At 38.7% G+C, this 20,193-nt stretch overlaps 1 protein-coding gene across 2 annotated transcripts in view; it reads left to right on the top strand.

The window, feature by feature from the left end:
- Positions 1 to 20,193, top strand: part of NELL1 (neural EGFL like 1) — an 817,686-nt gene that overhangs the window by 381,673 nt on the left and 415,820 nt on the right. For both annotated transcript variants that reach the window (XM_072793772.1, XM_072793771.1), the window contains exon 13: positions 4,090 to 4,215. In XM_072793772.1, coding sequence (XP_072649873.1) covers positions 4,090 to 4,215 — 126 coding nt within the window. The remainder of the gene's footprint in view (positions 1 to 4,089; positions 4,216 to 20,193) is intronic.

Here is a 20,193-nt window from a genome sequence, read left to right as displayed (position 1 = left end):
TGAATTTCTATGCATCTTTTAAGATCATGCTCTAATGATTTCTTTCTTTGAGATGCCTTTCCTAGTCACCCTCTATACCAGTCGGGGTGACCTCGATGGCTTCAGTTTACAGAAGCATATTTCTGGCTCATGCAACATGGTCATCAGGCTTGTTTGATTGCCTGCTCCTCACTCAGGGACCCAGGCTGAAAGAGTCTCCATCTCTGTGCTTCCATGATCTCTAATGCAGAAATAAGAATATGTGGTCAGCCAGGTGCTGGCTCTTAATCTGTTCACCTAGAAGAGATGTGCTTTGCTCAGACATCATGCCCAGCCATATAGCTATGCTTAACTTCAGAGAGGATGGGGGTGGGATGCCTGAGTGGCTCAGTGGTTGAGCATCTGCCTTTGGCTCAAGTCGTGATCCCAGGGTCCTGGGATTGAGTCCTGCATGGGGCTCTCTATGAGGAGCCTGCTTCTCCCTCTGCCTGTGTCTCTGCCTCTCTGCCTATGTCCCTCATGCATAAATAAACCTTTCCCCCCCTCCAAAAAAAAATGGGGAAGTGCATTTGCATGATGTACCTTGGAGGGGGGTGGAACTGGTGATGTTTGATGAACAACACTAAGCCAACAAACTCGCTCCAATGCCTGGCTTCTCTTGATATTCCCAACCTCTCAGGTACAGTGAGCTGTTCTTCTCCTCCTCCATAGTCACATGAAAGATCAACAATAATCAACAATAACCGAATCACCTCCGGAATGTTAATGTCAAGCATAGCACTTTATAACCCTGTCCCCTAGCTTTCTAGCTCGCATTTTTAGCACCCTCATGGTAACCACACCTCGCCTCCATTAGGATTCCTGCTGCAGTTTGGGCTCCCTAAGAAACAAACTCTGGGATAGAGGTGAGCATGCAAGAAGTTTATTAGGAAGCGCTGTAGGGATGAAGGCCTCTGGGGAAGGGAAAAATGCAGAATTGGGCAGAGGGAGAAGTTAGCCCAGTCTTATTGAATGCTCTGAAATCTGGATAGTCTTTCAGAATTATCTAGAGTTGGGATAAATGAGAAGCAGTCTTTGTGGTGGGTCACTCATGGAACGCAAGGGTGACCGTGACTGTATAATCCCTCATTAGCCAAGGACCGTTTCTCTAAAAAGATAACAGCTAAAGATTGTTAGTAGACAGTACTCCCATTAGCTGGGGATTATACTTTTTACTTCTGAAGTGAGATCTGAGAAGTGCCCACCCCTAATATCCATTTCAACTGGCTGCTCCATTTGTATGTTTTCACATCTTTTCACAATAGTTGACATTCCTTGCAACTCATTATCACTTCTTTCTTTATATCTTCAGTTCTCCTCTATCTCTCTTTACCCATTATATCTGCATAAAAACTTATCTCTGGTTATAGCTAACTTTCCAGTTACCCTGCTATTTCCCCAAAATATCTGAATGAAATTGGAGAAAATATACAGCCATGCTGACTGCCCTCATTTATGATCACAAATCACGGTGGCTCCTCAGCCACCTACTATATGCTCGAGTAAATTTTTGTTCCCTTTTTTCAAAATGACTATGTAGGACCTTCTCCCCTCTCCTTAAATATCCAATAATTCATCCCTTTCTCAATTCTCAGGTGTTACCTTCTCTTTTCATTTTACTGAGGAAATAAAAATACACAAAGTAGGGACGCCTGGGTGGCTCAGCAGTTGAGCGTCTGCCTTTGGCTCAGGGTGTGATCCTGGAGTCCCAGGATCAAGTCCCACATTGGGCTTCCTGCATGGAGCCTGCTTCTCCCTCTGCCTGTGTCTGTCTGTCTGTCTCATGAATAAATAAATAAAATCTTTAAAAAAATATGCAAAGAGGAACTACTTCGTCTTCCCACCACCAAATATGCCAACCGTCTCCACATCTTCCCTTATCTCCGCTTTGTTCTTGTTGTAAGGATGACTTGTTCCATTTATGCACTGTAATCCCACTCCCTTTGCTTTCCCCAGGACTTTGCTCCTGCAGTGATCTCTCTCTCCTACATCATCAGTTTGCTTCACTTGTGTCGAATCCTTCCCAACAGCATACAAACGTGCTGTGATCTCTTCCATCTTTAAATAAGACTCTTGTCACTGAGTCTCCTCAGAACTACTACCCCATTTTTCTTTATAAGGAAAAAAAAAATCTCAAAAGGTTTGCCTTGTTTTTCTGTCTCTATTCCCTCGTCTTCCATCCTGTCTTTAATTGACTCCAGTCAGACGTTTCTCCACCACCTTCCCAAATCTGCTCCTCTCTCAGGTCAAGGTCAGCAGCGAACTACTTCATGCCAAATCCAGTGGTTAGTGATGATGTCTTTATCTTATTCAGCTTCTTAGCAGGTGACAAAAATGATCATTACTCCTTTCCTGAGACACTTTTCCTCATGGCTCTGTGATATTCACTGTTCTGTGAAGCAAAATGCTTAAATGATGCTAGAAATGGACTTTTAAATTAAGGCCCTGGGTGCCAGAAAGATTTGAACTACATCTCCCGCTCATGTGTAGTTACTGTTCTGTATTAAATTCATAGGAGAGTTCCCTTCATACCCTAGCTTGATGTAATCTTATTATATTGTTTTTATGTTCCTGTTGTCCATTTAATTGTGCGTTGTCTTGGATCATTTTTGAAAGCACGTGATCTTGTGTACGTTAGAACACTTCATTGCCTGAAGCATTTCACTAATTTCTGGTGTTTTGTTCTTGTAGTTAAGGAATCTTGCTAGCTGTGTGACCTTTTGGGATCTCAATTACTACACGATAACTTTTATTTATGGGCTGACAGATCTTTAGTGCTGAAAACATTCTGGTATTATTTCAGTGTGTTTTATTAGGAAATAAGTCAATCTACTTTTACTTTTAAAATGTAGCTGTGTTTAATCCTCTGTTTCTACACATGAAGTGTATTAGGACTTCTGTGATTACCTTAACAGTAATACTATGGTTGACTATCATTTTCAAGGTGCTTTCAGGAAGTAAATCATTGTAAGAGTTTGATTTCTGAGTTCAAATCCTATGTATAGCAGATTCTAACAGGATGACCTCATGCCAGATATTTAATTCTCTAAGCCTCGATTTTCTAGACTTCAGAATGTGGATACTGCTGTTCTTGAATCATGGAATTATATGTGGATTACATTAGATAATACATTTAAAGATGTGAAGCAGTAGATTCAGAACTGGCACATATGACTAACTCATGAGAATTTTAGGACTCAGTGTGGTTAAATGCAAGTTATAGGTTAGTAGCCAGAAGAATCAGAACTAGAATTCTCACTATGTTAGGTCCTAGGCTGTGCTACTCCCTTCCTCTCCATCACACATAAGCACTGAGTACAATGAACACAAAACCATTTCTGAAAAAAAAAAAAAAAAAACTTCCAGAAAAGACTAAGGGCTATACTTAAGGTTGTGGGTTATTTCAGTTCTTACCATGAATGCTTATGAGGAAATAGGTGATGCTCTGACCTCCGCTCCAGAGAGAAGAAAGATCTTTTTGTTGAATCAGCCCATTGTTCCATCACATGGGAAGGATCTCGAGGTCAAGGGACGAAAGATGTCAGTTTGTATTAGACAACAGCCGTTGTCTGTATTCACAGAACAACATGGGAGAAGCTGCTGCACCATCATTTGTTCACAGATGGATTAAAGCGTGTCTTAATAAGACACATGAGCTGAGAGGGCTGGATCCCCTTGATCTCGCTGATAAAAGCTACACCATGTACAGTGGACACCTAATAAATATTAATTGGTATCAACTCACTGGACACAGAACTCCTTGATTTTGGATGTTTAAATCCAGCATCCTTGGTGAGAGATCAATAATAGTAGATTCAATCTTCATACTTCTTGGTTTCTTAACTGTTACAGCTGCCCATGCATCTTTCTCTCAAAATACTTTCAGCTCAAGGTGGGATCTACTGCACCTGAATGCACCTGAATTTGCATTTAAGTTTTTGTGTTTAATGTCTCTTGCTTTTTCTCTTAGCTTTGACGGGCATTTACCTTTTTAAATTTCATTGTAAGACGGTCACACTATAGTTCAATCATTCACCTAACTGTGATGTTGCTTCTTTTGTTCTCCCTCAGATATTGATGAATGTGCAGCTAAGATGCATTACTGTCATGCCAATACTGTGTGTGTCAACCTGCCTGGGTTATATCGCTGTGACTGTGTCCCAGGGTACATTCGTGTGGATGACTTCTCTTGTACAGGTAAGCACGAAGAAGCAACTTTATTTTTCTGATTAAACGCTTCTCTGCACCATATACATGTTGTTAAATTTAGCTCCACATGTTTTTTGTACTACTGTTGCCCAACTAGCTTTTCTGTTGCCTTATTTTACCTTCACCTTTAGAGAAAGTGATAAAAGAAATTTTATCTGCATAAGTTATTTCTACTCTCAGTGTTTCTCTCTGTGTAGATACACGCATGGGTCTATGATTTGAATTTGAAGCACTGGTTACCTATAGTAACACCGAAGGAGTTAAGAGAGAAGTTTTAAGGAAAGTGCCAAACTATTTTCCTTCCATCGTGCTGAAATGTTTTTGTATATAAGAAAATGTACTTTGTTCCCATTGGGAAAGATAAGGATTAAATTGAGAGGGGGAGCAGGAGTACCTGGTGGGCAGGGATTGGGCATATATGGGAGCCAGTCAAGACTTGATTGACATGTGCTGATGGTCCCCTAGATGGCAGGGCTGTCAGCACCAACCTGGAAGTCTAGGTATGTGGGTGGTGCTTTCATGGAGGAATGCTGGCTTTGTGAGGCATTTGGAGTGGGGCTTCCAATATACTTCTAATTATGTATATGGAGGTATGAACAGTAAATTGGCTAAGGATGGTAGAAAGTTTTGCGTCTTTCTTCTTTTGGTCAAAAGTTCTTAAATGACCAATCTGTAACCTTTAAGAAAAGTGCCCCTTGAATACAATATTTCAGTCATTTTCTATCTTTCCTGCATCTTTTTTTTTTTTTTGTCCTAATAACACTGGCCTAGAAACTGAATTTGTCACTCAGAATGGACCGCCACGCTTAGTATATTTTATTGTGAATGACCTTTCCAGAAGTGCAAGAAGTTGCAGAAGTTAGGGAAGCATGTTTGTGTGTTCAAATAACCTTTTCCATTGATTGTTGTATATTTATAAGTTGTTATTTTTTGGCTAAGGAGCTGGTGATGTCAGATTAGTACAGGTTTCTGACGGCCACAGATGGCCAATCTCATTTATCTTTTATGTAGTATAGCTAAAAATCCTAGAGCAAAAAGAGATTGTGTAAACACAGCATGGTGAGAGCTAAACATTTTAAAGGGGATGCAAAAGTCTTTCAGACAGTCTAAAAATCTGCTGTTCTGTATGATTGTTTGTTCTTAGTAAATAAACCTTGGTTATCCTGATACCTTAACCCTGTGATTAGAAGGAACCAGTGAATATCCTCCTACCACAGCAGCACATATCATGCAACTCCATGAACCTTGATTAAGGCCCTGCTGTGTGGAAAGGGCTTGTTGAAATCACAGTGGAATACTACCTCTGGTTTACTTTTTCACAGAGGGAGAAAGATTGGAGCTCGGTGCTTGTTGAAAGCCTTTTAGTAATAGGTGCCCTGCCTGGTGGTTTATATATGGAATGAGATGGAAAATGTATTATTTATAGAACTGGTTCCACAATTACTTTTAGAAAGCAAACTATGTTATTTGGAATAAAAGACAAGGTGTGAGTGTCAATCGGTACCCAGGCATCTCCCACACCATCCCCCTCAAAAAAAGAGATAGGCTCAGAGAGACTTACTCTGACTTATATAATTAACTACCCATTATCCTATCACCTGATTCTGACTTTCTGAATATCATGTCACCTGTAGAGTTTTAGTTTTTATATATGATTTTTAAAAATTTGTTACGGTGTAAGATCTGAGAGCTGTGTGACCTTTTCCCTTTTGTTCACTACTTGTCTTGGCTACTTTAAAACACAACCTAGTTGGGAGGGGTTAGGGGGCTAGAGAATATAGCCGGGAAGAGTGCAGTGCTCAACTAATAATTATTGAATGAAGGAATGAACAAAACTACTTAGCTTTGGGCTATTTACTTCTCTAGATTTCATTTATAAAATACAGCTTGTATCTGCTATACCTGTTATATGTAACTGTTAGGTTATTGTGAACATCAGATTGTGTATGTGAAAACGTTTATCATGGCACTTGCCTCCATCAGGATAGGATGTTCTGCAGTAACAACCTCAAATATGACTGATTTAAAATAACAACTTTTTGTTTGCCTTTGGCTGGTCAACAGGAAGGGCGTTCTGCTCATCATAATTACTGTGGGGTGCAAGCAGATGGAATAGTCAGTATTGTAAATGTTGCTAGTCACCAAGATGTGAAAACAAGAGCCTGGAGGGTCTTGCAACAGTCATTAAATGTTCTTATCACGGAATTACATATATGCTTTCCACACTCTGCTCATTGACTAGAACTGGTCACCAGTACCCAGCCAACTACAGAGGGATGAGGAAAGGCATTTCTTCTTTGTGCCTAGAAGGGTCAGGAAACCAGAAATACTTGGTGAATGGCGCTAATGAGTATCATAGTGATTTCATGTTTTGTAGACTCTCAACAAATTTTATTTATTTTGACAGGAGCTGTTCATTAAAATAACCTTTTTCCCCCCAACAGTTCACAGTGTGTTGGGGACAGTAGTAGTCTCAAAACAATGATGATATTAAGCATATCTGTGATAAGGAAAAACAAAATGTAATAAGAAAAAGTTGCTTGATTTCCAGAATAGAATGTTTTGGGATGTTTTTGCAAGCCAAGGGGAGCTACTGGAGTTTACTGAGGCATGTTAACCTGTGCGTGGATTAGGGTAGGATTTTACACTGTGGAATATGGATGGGAGTGAAGAGAGCTGAGAGACAAGCATTCTCTCTGCCATTTCTCCTTTAGACCAGGCTCTAGGGCCTCCATTAGATGGTTTCATAGTAAGCTGGAGCTCTGATACTTACCTTGGTGTCCTGAAAGTAAGCCTGGTAGGGCGAAGGTGCTCTTTCTTTACTCTTCAAGGTAGATCAGGTCCTCACCAACCGTCTCTGTTGTTTCTTTATTGACAAAGAAGATTTCTTCCTCTAAGTGGCTATTTGTCTATGGCAATAAGTAAGGTGTTTAATAGATGTCGGCCACTGTACGGCATCTTTTCAGGTGTTGCATTTTCCAAAGACAATTTCCTGGTAGAAATTGACAGGCATAAAGACATCCTTTGTTTCTCCCAAGTTCCTGATACAACATTTCTCATTAATGGCATTCCTGATTTGCAAAGATCATTCTACTCTCTATCCCAAATTAATTAGCATCTGCTGCTACTGTCAGGTTGGTTTTCTAAGTATGTCAAGGTCACTGTTTTCTTTCTTTTAGTATGCCATTTGGCCTGACGCCAACTTTCTAGAAGTCACTGATAATATTGAAAAGTTATATTCAACCTAAAATTAGTGAGCTGAGAATTGAAGATCTATCAACTTTGATATTAGATTGATGAATGAATCAGTCATTCAATAATTTCATTAATTTATTAGTACATCTAATATATAATTAGTGTCAGGCATGAGTGTTAGGAAATACGGTCACTAAGAATAGTGATAAATGACCTCTGTGCCCGGAGAGTTCATGATTAATGAGGCAGCATCTTCACAAGAAAAAATTCAAATGTATATTCACTATCAAAAATGTTCCAGTGTTTGCCAAATCAATCCCTCTTGAAAGTCTTAGTAGAATTTAGATGAGCATTGGGTGTTTAATCCCATGTTAGTCGTTACTCCTTTTTAAGTTCCAAAGAAGAAAGTTTAAAATAGCTATTCCAAAGTTTATGCTGATAACCACGGTCCTTTTAGAAAGTTGGCACCTGAGATAACAGATGCCAAACTTGATGCTGGAGGGGAAAAACAATGTATCAAACAGAAAAGAAACTCTAATTCTTGCTCCCTTTTTTATCTTGTTAAAAATCGAAGAAAAAATTTGTATCTCATGGGAAAATGAAATTAGGGTTTAACGTTGAGAATACTCACCTGCAACTTAAAATGCTCTGTAACTTAATTTTTGCCCCTAGAGGCTGGGGATTCCCTGACATGACTGTGTGTTTAGATAAGAAGCTCTGAACTTTCTTCTAGGAAAGTTTCCCTTGCCCTTTGAACGGGTGAAATCTAAAGCATTTAACTCTTGACACTGGGGCAGGTTTTGACCTTAGGATTTGTGAGTCTGAATCACTTTCTCTCCTGTATGAGAACCCTGAGTTGCCCTTGCTCTTTTATGAATTTCGAAACTGGAGGATTCCCTGAAATTGAGCTGGTGGGATGCTTTTCTCTGTATCTTTTGATTTTTGGAGTGGTCAGCCTCCTTGATTTACTGATGTCTGACTTTCATTTATCCCCAGTTTAATTCCCCGTGTTTAGGTTGTTTGATAAGATGTTATCATTAGATACTAAGGCAGCTTTAAAGCGGGATCTATGATTTATGACAAAAGCATGTAGCAATAAGACAGGTAGTTGACAGTAATGGGTAAGCATTCATTTTTATGCCAAAAACTTCCTATGAAGGTAAGAAATAAAGGAAACAAGTGAGATAACCTTTATCCCATGTGATTTCAATTACCTTGTGCAAGAGATTTGTATTTTCTTGATATTGGCATGGAAGAAATCTTGAAGTATATGTTTGAAGTACTTCAAGTAAACTTGTAAAGTTAGATATAATAGTCTGTTAATTTAGTGGTTTAAATTAAGTGCCTTATAATGAAAAGAGGTAAGGTAACAATTTTAAAAAGGGTTTAGGAGCAAAAGGTAACTATTAGAAATTTTAGACTATTTTTCTGAAAAATTATTTTCTCCTAAGGTTGATATACAGAACACTTTGAAATATGAGGTAACTGATGTTTTTTTTTTTTTTTTTTTTTTTTTTTTTTATTGAGCAGAGCCAGATGAAATAGAACCAAAATAGAACACTCTGCAACTTGACAGAGCACGGTGGTAGATTTTCTACCAATTATCCTTATCTTTAAAGCACATAGCGTGTGCTTGTTTTGGACATGCTTGTTCTGACTTACTTTTGACTATCTGGTAGCATTAAAGGAATAAGCTACTAATTACTTGGCTCTCAATCTCAGAAGAAGTGAGACAGCCTGAAGAATGAAATTCCAGTCATGGGCCTCTAGACTATTTTACTTTAGTGAGAAATGCTATATTAAATGCTGTAGGATGCAAAACTACCTTTGTTAAAGATGAGAGAAAACATTTATCAATATACTGAATAAGGAAAGTCAAAATAAGACCTATGCTTTTGAATATTCCAAAACCCAACAAAAAGCTATAATGATTACTAGGAGACATTTACCCTTTGCTTTGATTTGTTTGGCTGATATGTCCTCGTGGCGCCAACCCTCCCTAATTTTCCTTTAGTCAGATCTGTTACCTCCCCATACAGAAAAGGGATGTGACGGTACTGAATGCAGGATTCCAAAATCCTGCTATGTGTGTGTGTGTGTGTGCACACACACACATGTGCATGTGTGCAAATTTCTCAACCCTTAGCTCAGGTTAGAGTCACTTGGGACATGGGGGCAAAAAGTCAAAAAGTCAATGTTGGGATGTACTCTTAGAGATACTGATTTGCATTTGGTCTAGGACTGAAACCTGGCTTCAGTTTGTTTAAAGGCCCAGGTGATTCTAATATGCAGTTTGATTTTTGTAAAACAGGATGGCAGAGATGAATCTGAAGGGAGAAGAATTTCCCTGCATATTATAGACTAGAAAAACCAGAATTGGTCACAGAGGGTCAGGAAGTAATGAAGGCAGAAACTTGAACTATGTCTGGAGGAAGGGCACTGCCTCCAAGGCTGCATTCTGAGATATGTAACACTCTGGAGAGAGAAAACTCCTTAACAAAATACTAGTAAACAGAATCCAACAATACATTAAAATCATTCACCACAATCAAGTGGGATTTATTTCTGGGATGTAAGAGTAGTTCAATATTCACAAATCAATCAGCGTGATACATCACATCAATAAGAGAAAGGCTAAAAAACATATAATCATTTCAGTGGACACAGAAAAAGCATTTGACAAAGTATAACATCCATTCACGATAAAAAACTTCAACAAAGTAAGTTTAGAGGGAACATACCTCAATGTAGTAAAGACCATATATACTCAGGGCTCACATCATACTCAGTGGGGGAAGACTGAGAGCTTTCCCCTGAAGGTGAGGAACAAGACAGAGATGTGCACTTTATTCAACATAGTACTGGAAGTACGAGCCACAGCAGTCAGATGACAAAAGGAAATAAAAAGGCACCCAAATCAGTAAGAAGTAAAATTTTCATTATTTGCAGATGACATGGTATTATGTAGAAAAATCCAGAAGACTCCATCAGAAAAATGCTAGAATAGATAAATGAATTCAGTAAAGTCTCAAAGTATGAAATCACTATGCAGAAATCTGTTGCATTGCTATACAATATTAATGAAGCAGCAGAAGGAGAAATTAAGAAAACAATCCCATTTACAACTGTACCCAAAGTAGCAAAATGCATAGGAATAAACCTAACCAACCAATAAACCAACCAACACCTTCAACCAAGGTGAAACACCTGTACTCTGAAAACTGTAAAATACTGATTAAAAAATTGAAGATGACACAAGTAAATGGAAAGACATTCCATGCTCGTGGTTTAGAAGAACAAATATTGCTAAAATGTACATACTACCCAAAGCAATCTACACATTTAATACAATTCATGTCAAAATACCAGCAACATTCTTCACAAATCTAGAATAAAATCCTAAAATTTATGTGGAACCACAAAAGACTGTGAGTTATGAAGGCAATTTTGAAAAAGAAAAGCAAAGCTGGGGGTATCAGAGCTGCAGACTTCAAATTATATTGCAAAGCTATGGTAATCAAAACAGATAGTAGTGACACAAAAATACACATAGCTCAATAGAACAGAATAGAAAACCCAGAAATAAACCCACAACTGTATGGTCAATTAATCTTTAACAAATCAAGAAAGAATATACAAAGAGAATAAAATCCCAGTGTCTTCAACAAATGGTGTTGGGAAAACTGGACAACAAGCAAAAGAATGAATCTGGACCATTTTCTTACACCATACACAAACATTAAATCAAACTGGATTAACGATCTAAAATGTGAGACTTCAAACCATAAAAATCCTTGAAGATAGCAAAGGCAGTAATCTCTCTGACCTTGGCCATAGCAACATTTTTCTAGATAGATTTCCTGAGGCAAGGGAAACAAAAGAAAAATTAAGCTGTCAGGACCACATCAAAATAAAAAGTCTCTGCACAGCAAAGGGAATAATCAACAAAACTGAAAGGCAACCTATTGAGTGGAAGAAGATATTTGCAATGATGTATCTGATAAAGGGTTAGTATACAAAATGCATAAGAAACTAATACAACTCAACATCTAAAAAGCAAATAATCCAATGTAAAAATGGAAGAAGACATGAATAGACATTTCTCCAAAGAAGACATCCAGATGGCCAACAGAGACGTGAAAAGATGCTCGACACCACTCATCATCAGAGAAATGCAAATCAAATCCACAATGAGATATCACCTCACACCTCTAAGAATAGCTAAAATTAACAACACAAGTGCTGATGAGGATGTAGAGAAACAGGAATCCTCTTGTACTATTGGTGGGAATGCAAACTGGTGCAACCATTGTGGAAAATAGTATGGAGGTTCCTCAGACAGTTAAAAAATACAACTACCCTATGATCCAGCAATCACACTACTGGGTACTGACCCCCAAAATACAAAAACACTAATTTGAAGGAATACATGCACACCTATGTTTATAGCAGCATTATTTATAATAGCCAAATTATGGAAAGAACCCAAGTGTCCGTTGATAGATGAATGGATAAAGAAGAGGTGGTACATATATACATATACGATGGAACATAATTCAGCCATAAAAAAGAGTGAAATCTTGCCATTTGCACATTATGGATGAAACAAGTGAAATAGGACAGCCAGAGAAAGACAAATACTGTATGATTTCCCTCATGTGGAATTTAAGAAACAAAATACAGCAAAGAGACAAACCAAGAAACAGATTCAACTATGTAGAGAACCAACAGATGGTTACCAGAAGGAAGGTAGATGGGAGAATGAGTGAACTAGGTGATGGGGATTAAGGAGAGCACTTGTGATGTGCATGGGCTGACGTATGGATTTGTTAATCAGTATATTGTACACCTGAAACTAGTATAACACTGTTAGCTATACTGGAGTTACAATTAAAAAAAGATTCTGTAGAGAGGCTATAGGATGCCTCTGCAGCTGGGGCCTTACGGGAGAGACTATGAATCTTTAATTGTTATATGACTGCTGAGATGCCTCAAAGAGCCCTAAAAATAAACGACCTTTCTGTGGCAACCTATGTTCTCTGGGACAAGGACTAGACTGTACCTTCTCTGCCAGTGTCTTGCTCATTTGGGATCATCTAGAGCTGTGACATAACCTGATGGAAGTAAGGAATTCTCAAAATGACCAAGACGACAACATTTCCACTACTGCACTTATCCAGAAGAATAGGAGAGTCATTCATTAAGTTAACCTGAAGAAACTCTAGAACTCTACGTTACTTGCATACACATGTTGGTGACTGGACTTCCATACCGTGACAGGTGAAAGAAACAAAGTTAATGAAGAGACAAAAGGAAGAAATTAAGAGATCCCTCTAAACAGGGATTATGTAGGGTAAAAACTCATGGAACATTTGATGTTCTAGGGCAATTTCAGTTTTTCCTTATGTGAGTCTGGAAAAGCCAAATGTCAGATATTTATTGCATTTTGCAATATTAGTGTTAAGATAATGCTAAGTTTTTTTTTTTTAAATAAGTAAATATGTTTTAGGATACCAAAGGGCATTCCTCTTGAAGTTGCAGGATGAGAGTAAGTCTGAAGGATTTGCACAGCCTTTGGCTTCTTTGTTGGGTTTAAGTGGGAGTGAGTTCTTTTTATACCAGCACTATTGTAAAGGGTCTAGGACCATTGACTGCTGCAGAGAAACTAGGATGAATGATGGAGTTTGCCCCCAGGGTGTTTGTGTATAAACCTATTAAGTACTGTGTTGCCCTTTACCCAAATTCATCAAAATGGCTTGTTAATATTTCTGTACACTCCGTTGTTGGAATTGTGCATTTAGAATTACAATCAAGCTTTCACATAAAGGAGTTTAAGGAGCCTTAGCACTTACACCATTATTGAGGCTAGTCATGCGGCCCTGCTATGCCCACATTTGGGTGGACACAATGCATGAAGCTTTCTGTTTAATAACCTAATGAGCTATCTTATAGCCTTTGTTTCCATCTCAAAGATTTGGTAAGTGCATATGCATAGCTATTTTCCATACTTTTTTAAGGTATAGTGAAGCATTTTAGAATTTCTTCAAGATAATTGAGAATATATATTACTTATTCTTGGGCCAGAGTGAAAGCTCTAAATTTTCATGGTCACAAATCTAGTGTATGTATTCGTGTATAAATTTTACAGGTTGAAAGCTTTGGCTTTGCCACTTATTTGCTTTATGAATTGGAAAACCATTTGAGTTCTCTGCTTCTTCATCAGTATCCTCTATACAGCCTCAAAGAATTGTGAAGGGTAAAGGGGACAGTATGGACATATCAGTTCAGCTAATTTTAATGGAAAAAATCTTTAAAAAAAAACAACCCTCTGACTACACTGACTTAAATGATATATCCTCTTATAACAAAGTTTATAGGGACAGTGTTTCCAGAACTAATTAAGGTCCTTCATAGCATCATCAGTGACAAGGATTTTCTTTTTCTTTTTCCTAATGTCAGCATAATAGTTCGAAACTTGATGTAGCTTCCTTCAAAGACTCAAACTGGCTAAAGTAACTCCGGTATCACATTTTGACTTACCTGTGTCCTAATGTCAGAAGGGAAAGAGCCTTTCTAGAGTCCTTTTTTTTTTTTTTTTTTTTTTTTTTTAAGATAAAGATAACTTTATCAGAAAGTAATCTCCCCAGCAGATTTGTTTTCATGCCTCATTGCCCAAAACAGTTTAATGTATCTATTAATAAAATATATCTTAGACAAAAAGAATTAGTTTGAATCAAGATTTATCCCTAAGGTATGTATATATTGTTTTCCAATTAAAATAGTAAATACAAATTATGAATGAACATACACATAATCACACACCTAGAAACACAGGGAATAAATAACAGAGTACCCGAGTGGACTGTTATATGTGATATCTTTATAATGAGCATTTTCCAAATTTTCTGTGGAATGGAATACAGTGCTCTGAATCTACATTGTGTTTTAATATTAGAAAAAAATGTTGTTAAAATAACAGAAAATGCTAGGCAAAGGTGACATTAAGTTTATTTTGTCTAAATCCCCTCTCCTACTAAAATAAATTTTTAAAAATGTTTGACTTGATAGTGATAATGCCTTTTATCCTTAGTGACATAGATTATGAATCTAAACTAAAGAGATTTAAAGCAGTGACTCTGCTTCATTACGTTCCTGGAGAATTTGATTGACCAACATGGCAGTTGAAGGACGCTTGAAATTATGATCCTCTCTTCTTTTTTGAGCATCCAGGAAGGTGACCTTATGGATGAGTCGTACCTGCCCAATTCTTTGTAAGCCTTTCTGGCAGGGCTTCCAGGTTCAGGGTGTGGTCCAGTGTTTTTTTATTTTATTTTATTTTTTTGGATTGTGACCAAGACAGATACTGAGAGGAAACCGAACAGGCCTGGAATTTCCACAGCAAAGCAATCACTGGATGAGAGACTGGCAGCATGGGTTCTAGTCCTGCCCCTGTCACCAGTTCCCTGAATGAGTATCATCAACTCATCATTTTTCTTTGGACCTTGAAAAATCAAGGTTAACTCAATAGCTTTTAGTCAGGGGAGCTGGGGTTCCAGATAAGTTTTCTTTTAAAAAGAGTTCAGCTTCTTTTTTAATGATAACCTTGTAAAGCTACTATTCTAATTCCATGATTCTGTAAGATATGGTTCCTGACCTCTAGGGGGTTATGGTCTCTTTGGGGGATAAAAAATTTACATTTAAGGAGAATAATTTTATAGGGCGTATAACTGAATGTTAAATTGTGCGTTGTTGACAGTAAATGTGGGAAAAGAGTCTTGGTGTTAGAAGAAAGACATTAATTACTACAGGGTAGAGCAATGTTTTCCATAGAAAGGTATCTAAATGAGTTTGATTTTGATGTTGGTTGGGAGATGGCAAAAGAAGAATTGAGAAGTAATAGGGTATCTGGTGCTTTAGAAATAGATCCATCTGTGTGTTTGTTAGTCTATAATGTGATCTAGAACTTACATCGGTAGAATTGGAAAGAGTAAAAGGCTCTGAGTCAGATGGGCCTGGTTTCCTACCCTAACTCCAGGCATTTGTCATCTGTATCATCTTGGGTGAACTTCTGATAAATGGCACATCTTACTTCCAGAATTGCAAATAATAAATGTGGTGGTACTTGTAACTTGCTTAGAAGAGGGCTCCACACAAATGCTCAATAAATGGTAGCCATTGCTGTCTCTATTTACACGTGAGGAATCTGACTTGAGAATGTAGGGAGGTTAAGGAGTTGGAGGAGTTGGCCATAATCACAGGCTAGAAAGTAGTGGAACAGAGAGAGGAATGCAGGGCTTCTACTCCAAAGACTGAAATGCAACCTCTATCAGAGCTGTTTTGATGATGCCTTTAAAATGCTGAGGCAGTGTGATCTGCAGATGCTTAGTAACCAACTACCATTATTAGAAAGAAAGAAAGGGCCTGGGACTTGGGGCCCAGAGAATCCTATTTTATCCATTGACAAGCTTTGGGATCTCGGGGAGACTCCTTCAGTGTTCTGTGTCTGTTTATAACACCAAGAGAGAGGGTTGTGTTTGAAGGTTTCAGCATATGAAGAGCCTAACCCAATGACTGACTTTAGATGGTGCTCAAAATTGCCCTAAAACTTGTCACCAAATTTCCTTATCCCCTTACCCCCTTTTCTCATCAAGTGGCTCTTGAAGCATTTCAGAGGACACCATGGCATTTTGGAACACATTTGGGAATCCGCTTTCCTTGAGAAACTCAATCTCTGTAAACAGTGTCCAGATTCTCTGGCAACACAGACTTGCAGTTAGGTGCCCTATGCTGTTGGGTTAAGGAGACCAGTGAGAAGTGGATTTCACTGTGGTTTATGGTAACTAGCAAGGAATACATTTAAAGGAAAATATTGCCTTCTGGAGTTACTAGTTTGTAAGCTGCTGTAGACCAGGGTTTTGGAATATATTTTGTAAATTCTCTTTAAAAATTTAAGTTTGTTTCCTGAGAAGGAAAGCCCCTTAAGCTAGAAGACCATTGCCATTCATTAGCCCTGACGGTTGCCATCGAGTTAGTCCTTTGGGGTGGCCAGAGGACAGATTGCTTCCAGGAAAAGGATGGTAGATCAGAAGCCCAGTGTAGGTTGGGCTCCATATTGGGGTCTTTGACAGCTGGGAAATGCCCTTACAAGGAATTTGCAGCACACAGAGAGATGTGTAAAGAAAAGAGCAAGTTTAGTAAAAATATAAAAGCAACTATAAGGATAAAATAATACATGCATATTGTAGTGACATAAAACATTCAGAATAATAATAATAAAGCATGCATAATTTAGCTCTGTTTGGAATATTTCTTCCTACAGTTTTCTGTGCCTCTGTCTGTATTCTACATTGTGCAGTTCACATGGCAGCAGTTAATATTTTAGTTTTTCTACTTATTTCATGAGCATTGCCCAGATTAGAATTACAACTGTTTGTGGCTGCAAAATATGCTCTCCTATAGATGTGTTATTATAGCTTTTACTACTTAAGAAGTATTAACATCCAGTTGCCTCTGTGTCTTCATCTGGCCTTGTCGTATACCTGCGCTTATTCTTCCTCTGTTATGATAGTGGTCATTGTTTTGCTCAGGTAAGTTGTGTGATTTATAGCACGACACTCAGAGCAGCCCCAAGCAGGAGAGATTTCTGCTTAGGGATTCAAGGAGAGGGAGGCATCAGCTTCTCAGGTGTTATTCATTAAGGGACATTTCAGGGAGAAGTAGGTCCCTAAAGAGCTGTGGAATATTAACACGCACCTTGGTGGTGTAAGGACCTTGTAGAATTACTTTATAACTAGACAGAGGTGCTCCAGTGAACCCCTGCCTTCTTTATGATGTGTGTTTTCTAAACTTACATTTGAATTCTTTGTCCTTTAAAATTCAAGCGGATGCATTTCCTAGATCAGCTACCTATTCCCCCCCCCCACCCCACCCCGGTTATGGCTTTAATTTTCCCATCCTGATTGATAAGTTAAATGTAGGGAAAGCATTAAAGTATCAGGAGTGTTTCAAATAGCTGGGACTTTAGAGACTTGTAAGACATCAGAATGTGCTTTCAAATTATAGTCATTTGATTCTGAATTTTGATGAATTTTTGAAGCAATATGCCCAGAGAGGTCTTGCTTATGGATTATCCAAAACCTCAGGGAATTTTCTCTTCAAGAAAAACTACTTTCCCCCCCAAAGCAGGTAGGCCATTGGACTTGGTTATATTAAAATGGTGGCATTGATCAGAGGAGGCAGCTATGATCCCTCCTCATCAATGAGGCAGGGGAGGATATTGGGACAACTGCTGTCTCATCCAGAGAGTATGTGGCCCTCAGTAGCACTGATGTTGAAGTAGGCCAGGCTGAGCAGCTTACAGTTCAGGGGAAGGAACTAAGTGAAGGGAGACCCTGTGATGGTTTCTTGGCCTCATGCAAACCATTCATTTATTTATTTTGAGGACGAGTTGCAGCAGCTCACAGCTTTGGAGCCAAGATCTGAGCAAGGCTAGAGAGTTGTGCCCTCTGTCGTCTTTTTAGGATTTAGAAAATTGGCAAGTCACAAAATTGTACTACCATGATATCATGTTGACCTTTCACGGCTGCTGGAGTTTTAAATTTACTATTATTTGGACACGATTTATTCTATTTCACCTCTTATCTCTTTCTTCCTCTTGGCTCTCTACTTTTAGGTGTATTATTATAGCTTTTATCCTTGAACATTTCTTTGCTTTTTATGTTTGCTTCATTAATGTGAACCTGACCAATGGGGGTTTAAATGAAAGACTGAGGGTCAAAAAATACTGTAAAACAGGAGCAGACATGCACTGGCAAGGATGTGGAGAAGGGTGGAGCCCTTGTGCACCGTTGGTGGGAATGACAATGGTGCAGCCACTGTGGAAAATTGTTCCACAAAAAATTAAAAAATAGATTAAAAAAAATCCTATCCAACAATGCTGCTTCTGGCTATATACCCCAAATAATTGAAAGCAGGGTCTTAAATAAATATTTGCACACCCATGTTCATAACAGCTTTATTCACAACACAAAAATGTAGAAGCAACCTAAGTGTCCCTGGACAGATAATTGGATTAGCAAAATGTGGTATATACATGTTATGGAACGTTATTCAGTATTAAGAAAGGAAAATCTGATGCACACTACAGTATGGATAAATCATAGAGAGCATTATGCTAAGTGAAATAAGACAAAAAAGACAAATACTGTGCGATTTTACTTATATGTGTTATCTAGAGCAGTCAAATTAATTGAGACAAAGTAGACTGGTGGTGGCCCAGGGGCTGCAGCGAGGGGAGTTAGTGTTAATGGGTATATTGCTTCAGTTTTACAAGACAGAAAGAGTTCTGGAGAGGAATGGTGGTGGTGATTGCACAACAATATGAATGTCTTCACTACTGAACCATACACTTAAAACTAGTTAAGATGGTAAGTTTTATTTTACATGGGGAAATTGGGGGAAAATTGCCTTTGGGGAAAGACCTCCTCCTGTTACTAAATCAACTTTAGAACGATGTCTGGTGGCTCAATGGTTGAGCGCTGCCTTCAGCTCGGGGTGTGATCCTGGAGACCTGGGATCGAGTCCCACGTCGGGCTCCCTGCATGGAGCCTGCTTCTCCCTCTGCCTGTGTCTCTGCTTCTCTCTCTCTCTCTCTGTGTCTCTCATGAATAAATAAATAAAATCTCTTAAAATAAATAAATAAATCAACTTTAGAAGTAAAATTTACCATGGTTTTCCTTAGTACATGATAGAAGTCAGCTTTTTGAGTTCATATAGTGGCTCGTTTCATTGCTTATTCATTCGTTAAATATCATTTGGGAAATCTAAGCATCAGGATTGTTCTAGACGTCAGACAAACATCGGTGAATAAAACAGAACTTTGTTATCTGTGGCACATGCATTCTAGTTGGGGGGAGTCCAACAATAAAAGGGGTAAATATAGAGTAGGCCAGATAGTGATAAGAACTATGGGGAGAAATGAAGTGAGGGAAGAGAAAGAAAGGGGTGTGCTGCATAGGCCACGGTGCGGTTTTACGTGTGGTGCCCTGGAAAGGTCTCACTGCAACGGGAACATATAAGCAAAGACATGAGAGAAGGGAGCATGCAAGCCACGTTGATACCTAGCATAGCAGTTCCAGGCTCTGGGCAGAGCAGATGGGTAGGACAGTCATCTGCTCAGTGACTCAGGATTAGATAAGAAGGCTTGTTAAATCCGTAAAATCTAATCTGCCTTTCTCTAGCCTATAAGCACCTCTGGTGTACTTTGGTAGAATAAAGTACCTGGGTTTCACGGCCATTCTTTGCCTCAGAGACTCCTTTCCCAGACTCTGGGTCCTGGCTGTCTTCCTAAGAGTTTAAGATGATAGAAATCAGGCCATTGGATAAATGAGGCTTTGCTGTATTTTTCCTGTAAATGGAAAGGAAAGCTTTAATGTAACGGCCCCAGCCATTACTAGGACAATACCCCTTTCTGAAGAACAGAGTTCGGGAAGGGGCACTTTGAACACAGCATGTTGGCAATTCAGTGGCCATGTCCCATTACTGCTGATGAGGGGCCCCCATATTTAATTCTGCAGGGTAAATGTAGCAACTCTAGAGTCAGGTCCAAAAAATATCTCTAAGCAACCAGGGAGCTGAAAGAGCCTTGCTTTTCCTTTATGCTTACATCTGTGGTTTTCCATTTTCCCTGCTGTTGATAAATAATTCAGAAAAGAAAAGAAGTTTACAGCCCTGACTTTTTAAAGCCGGGGACAGATAAATTATGCGATTGGC

The sequence above is a fragment of the Canis lupus genome, chromosome 23, assembly GCF_048164855.1.
Source record: "Canis lupus baileyi chromosome 23, mCanLup2.hap1, whole genome shotgun sequence".
NCBI lineage: Eukaryota > Metazoa > Chordata > Mammalia > Carnivora > Canidae > Canis > Canis lupus.
This window is presented reverse-complemented; position numbering and strand designations above follow the sequence as displayed.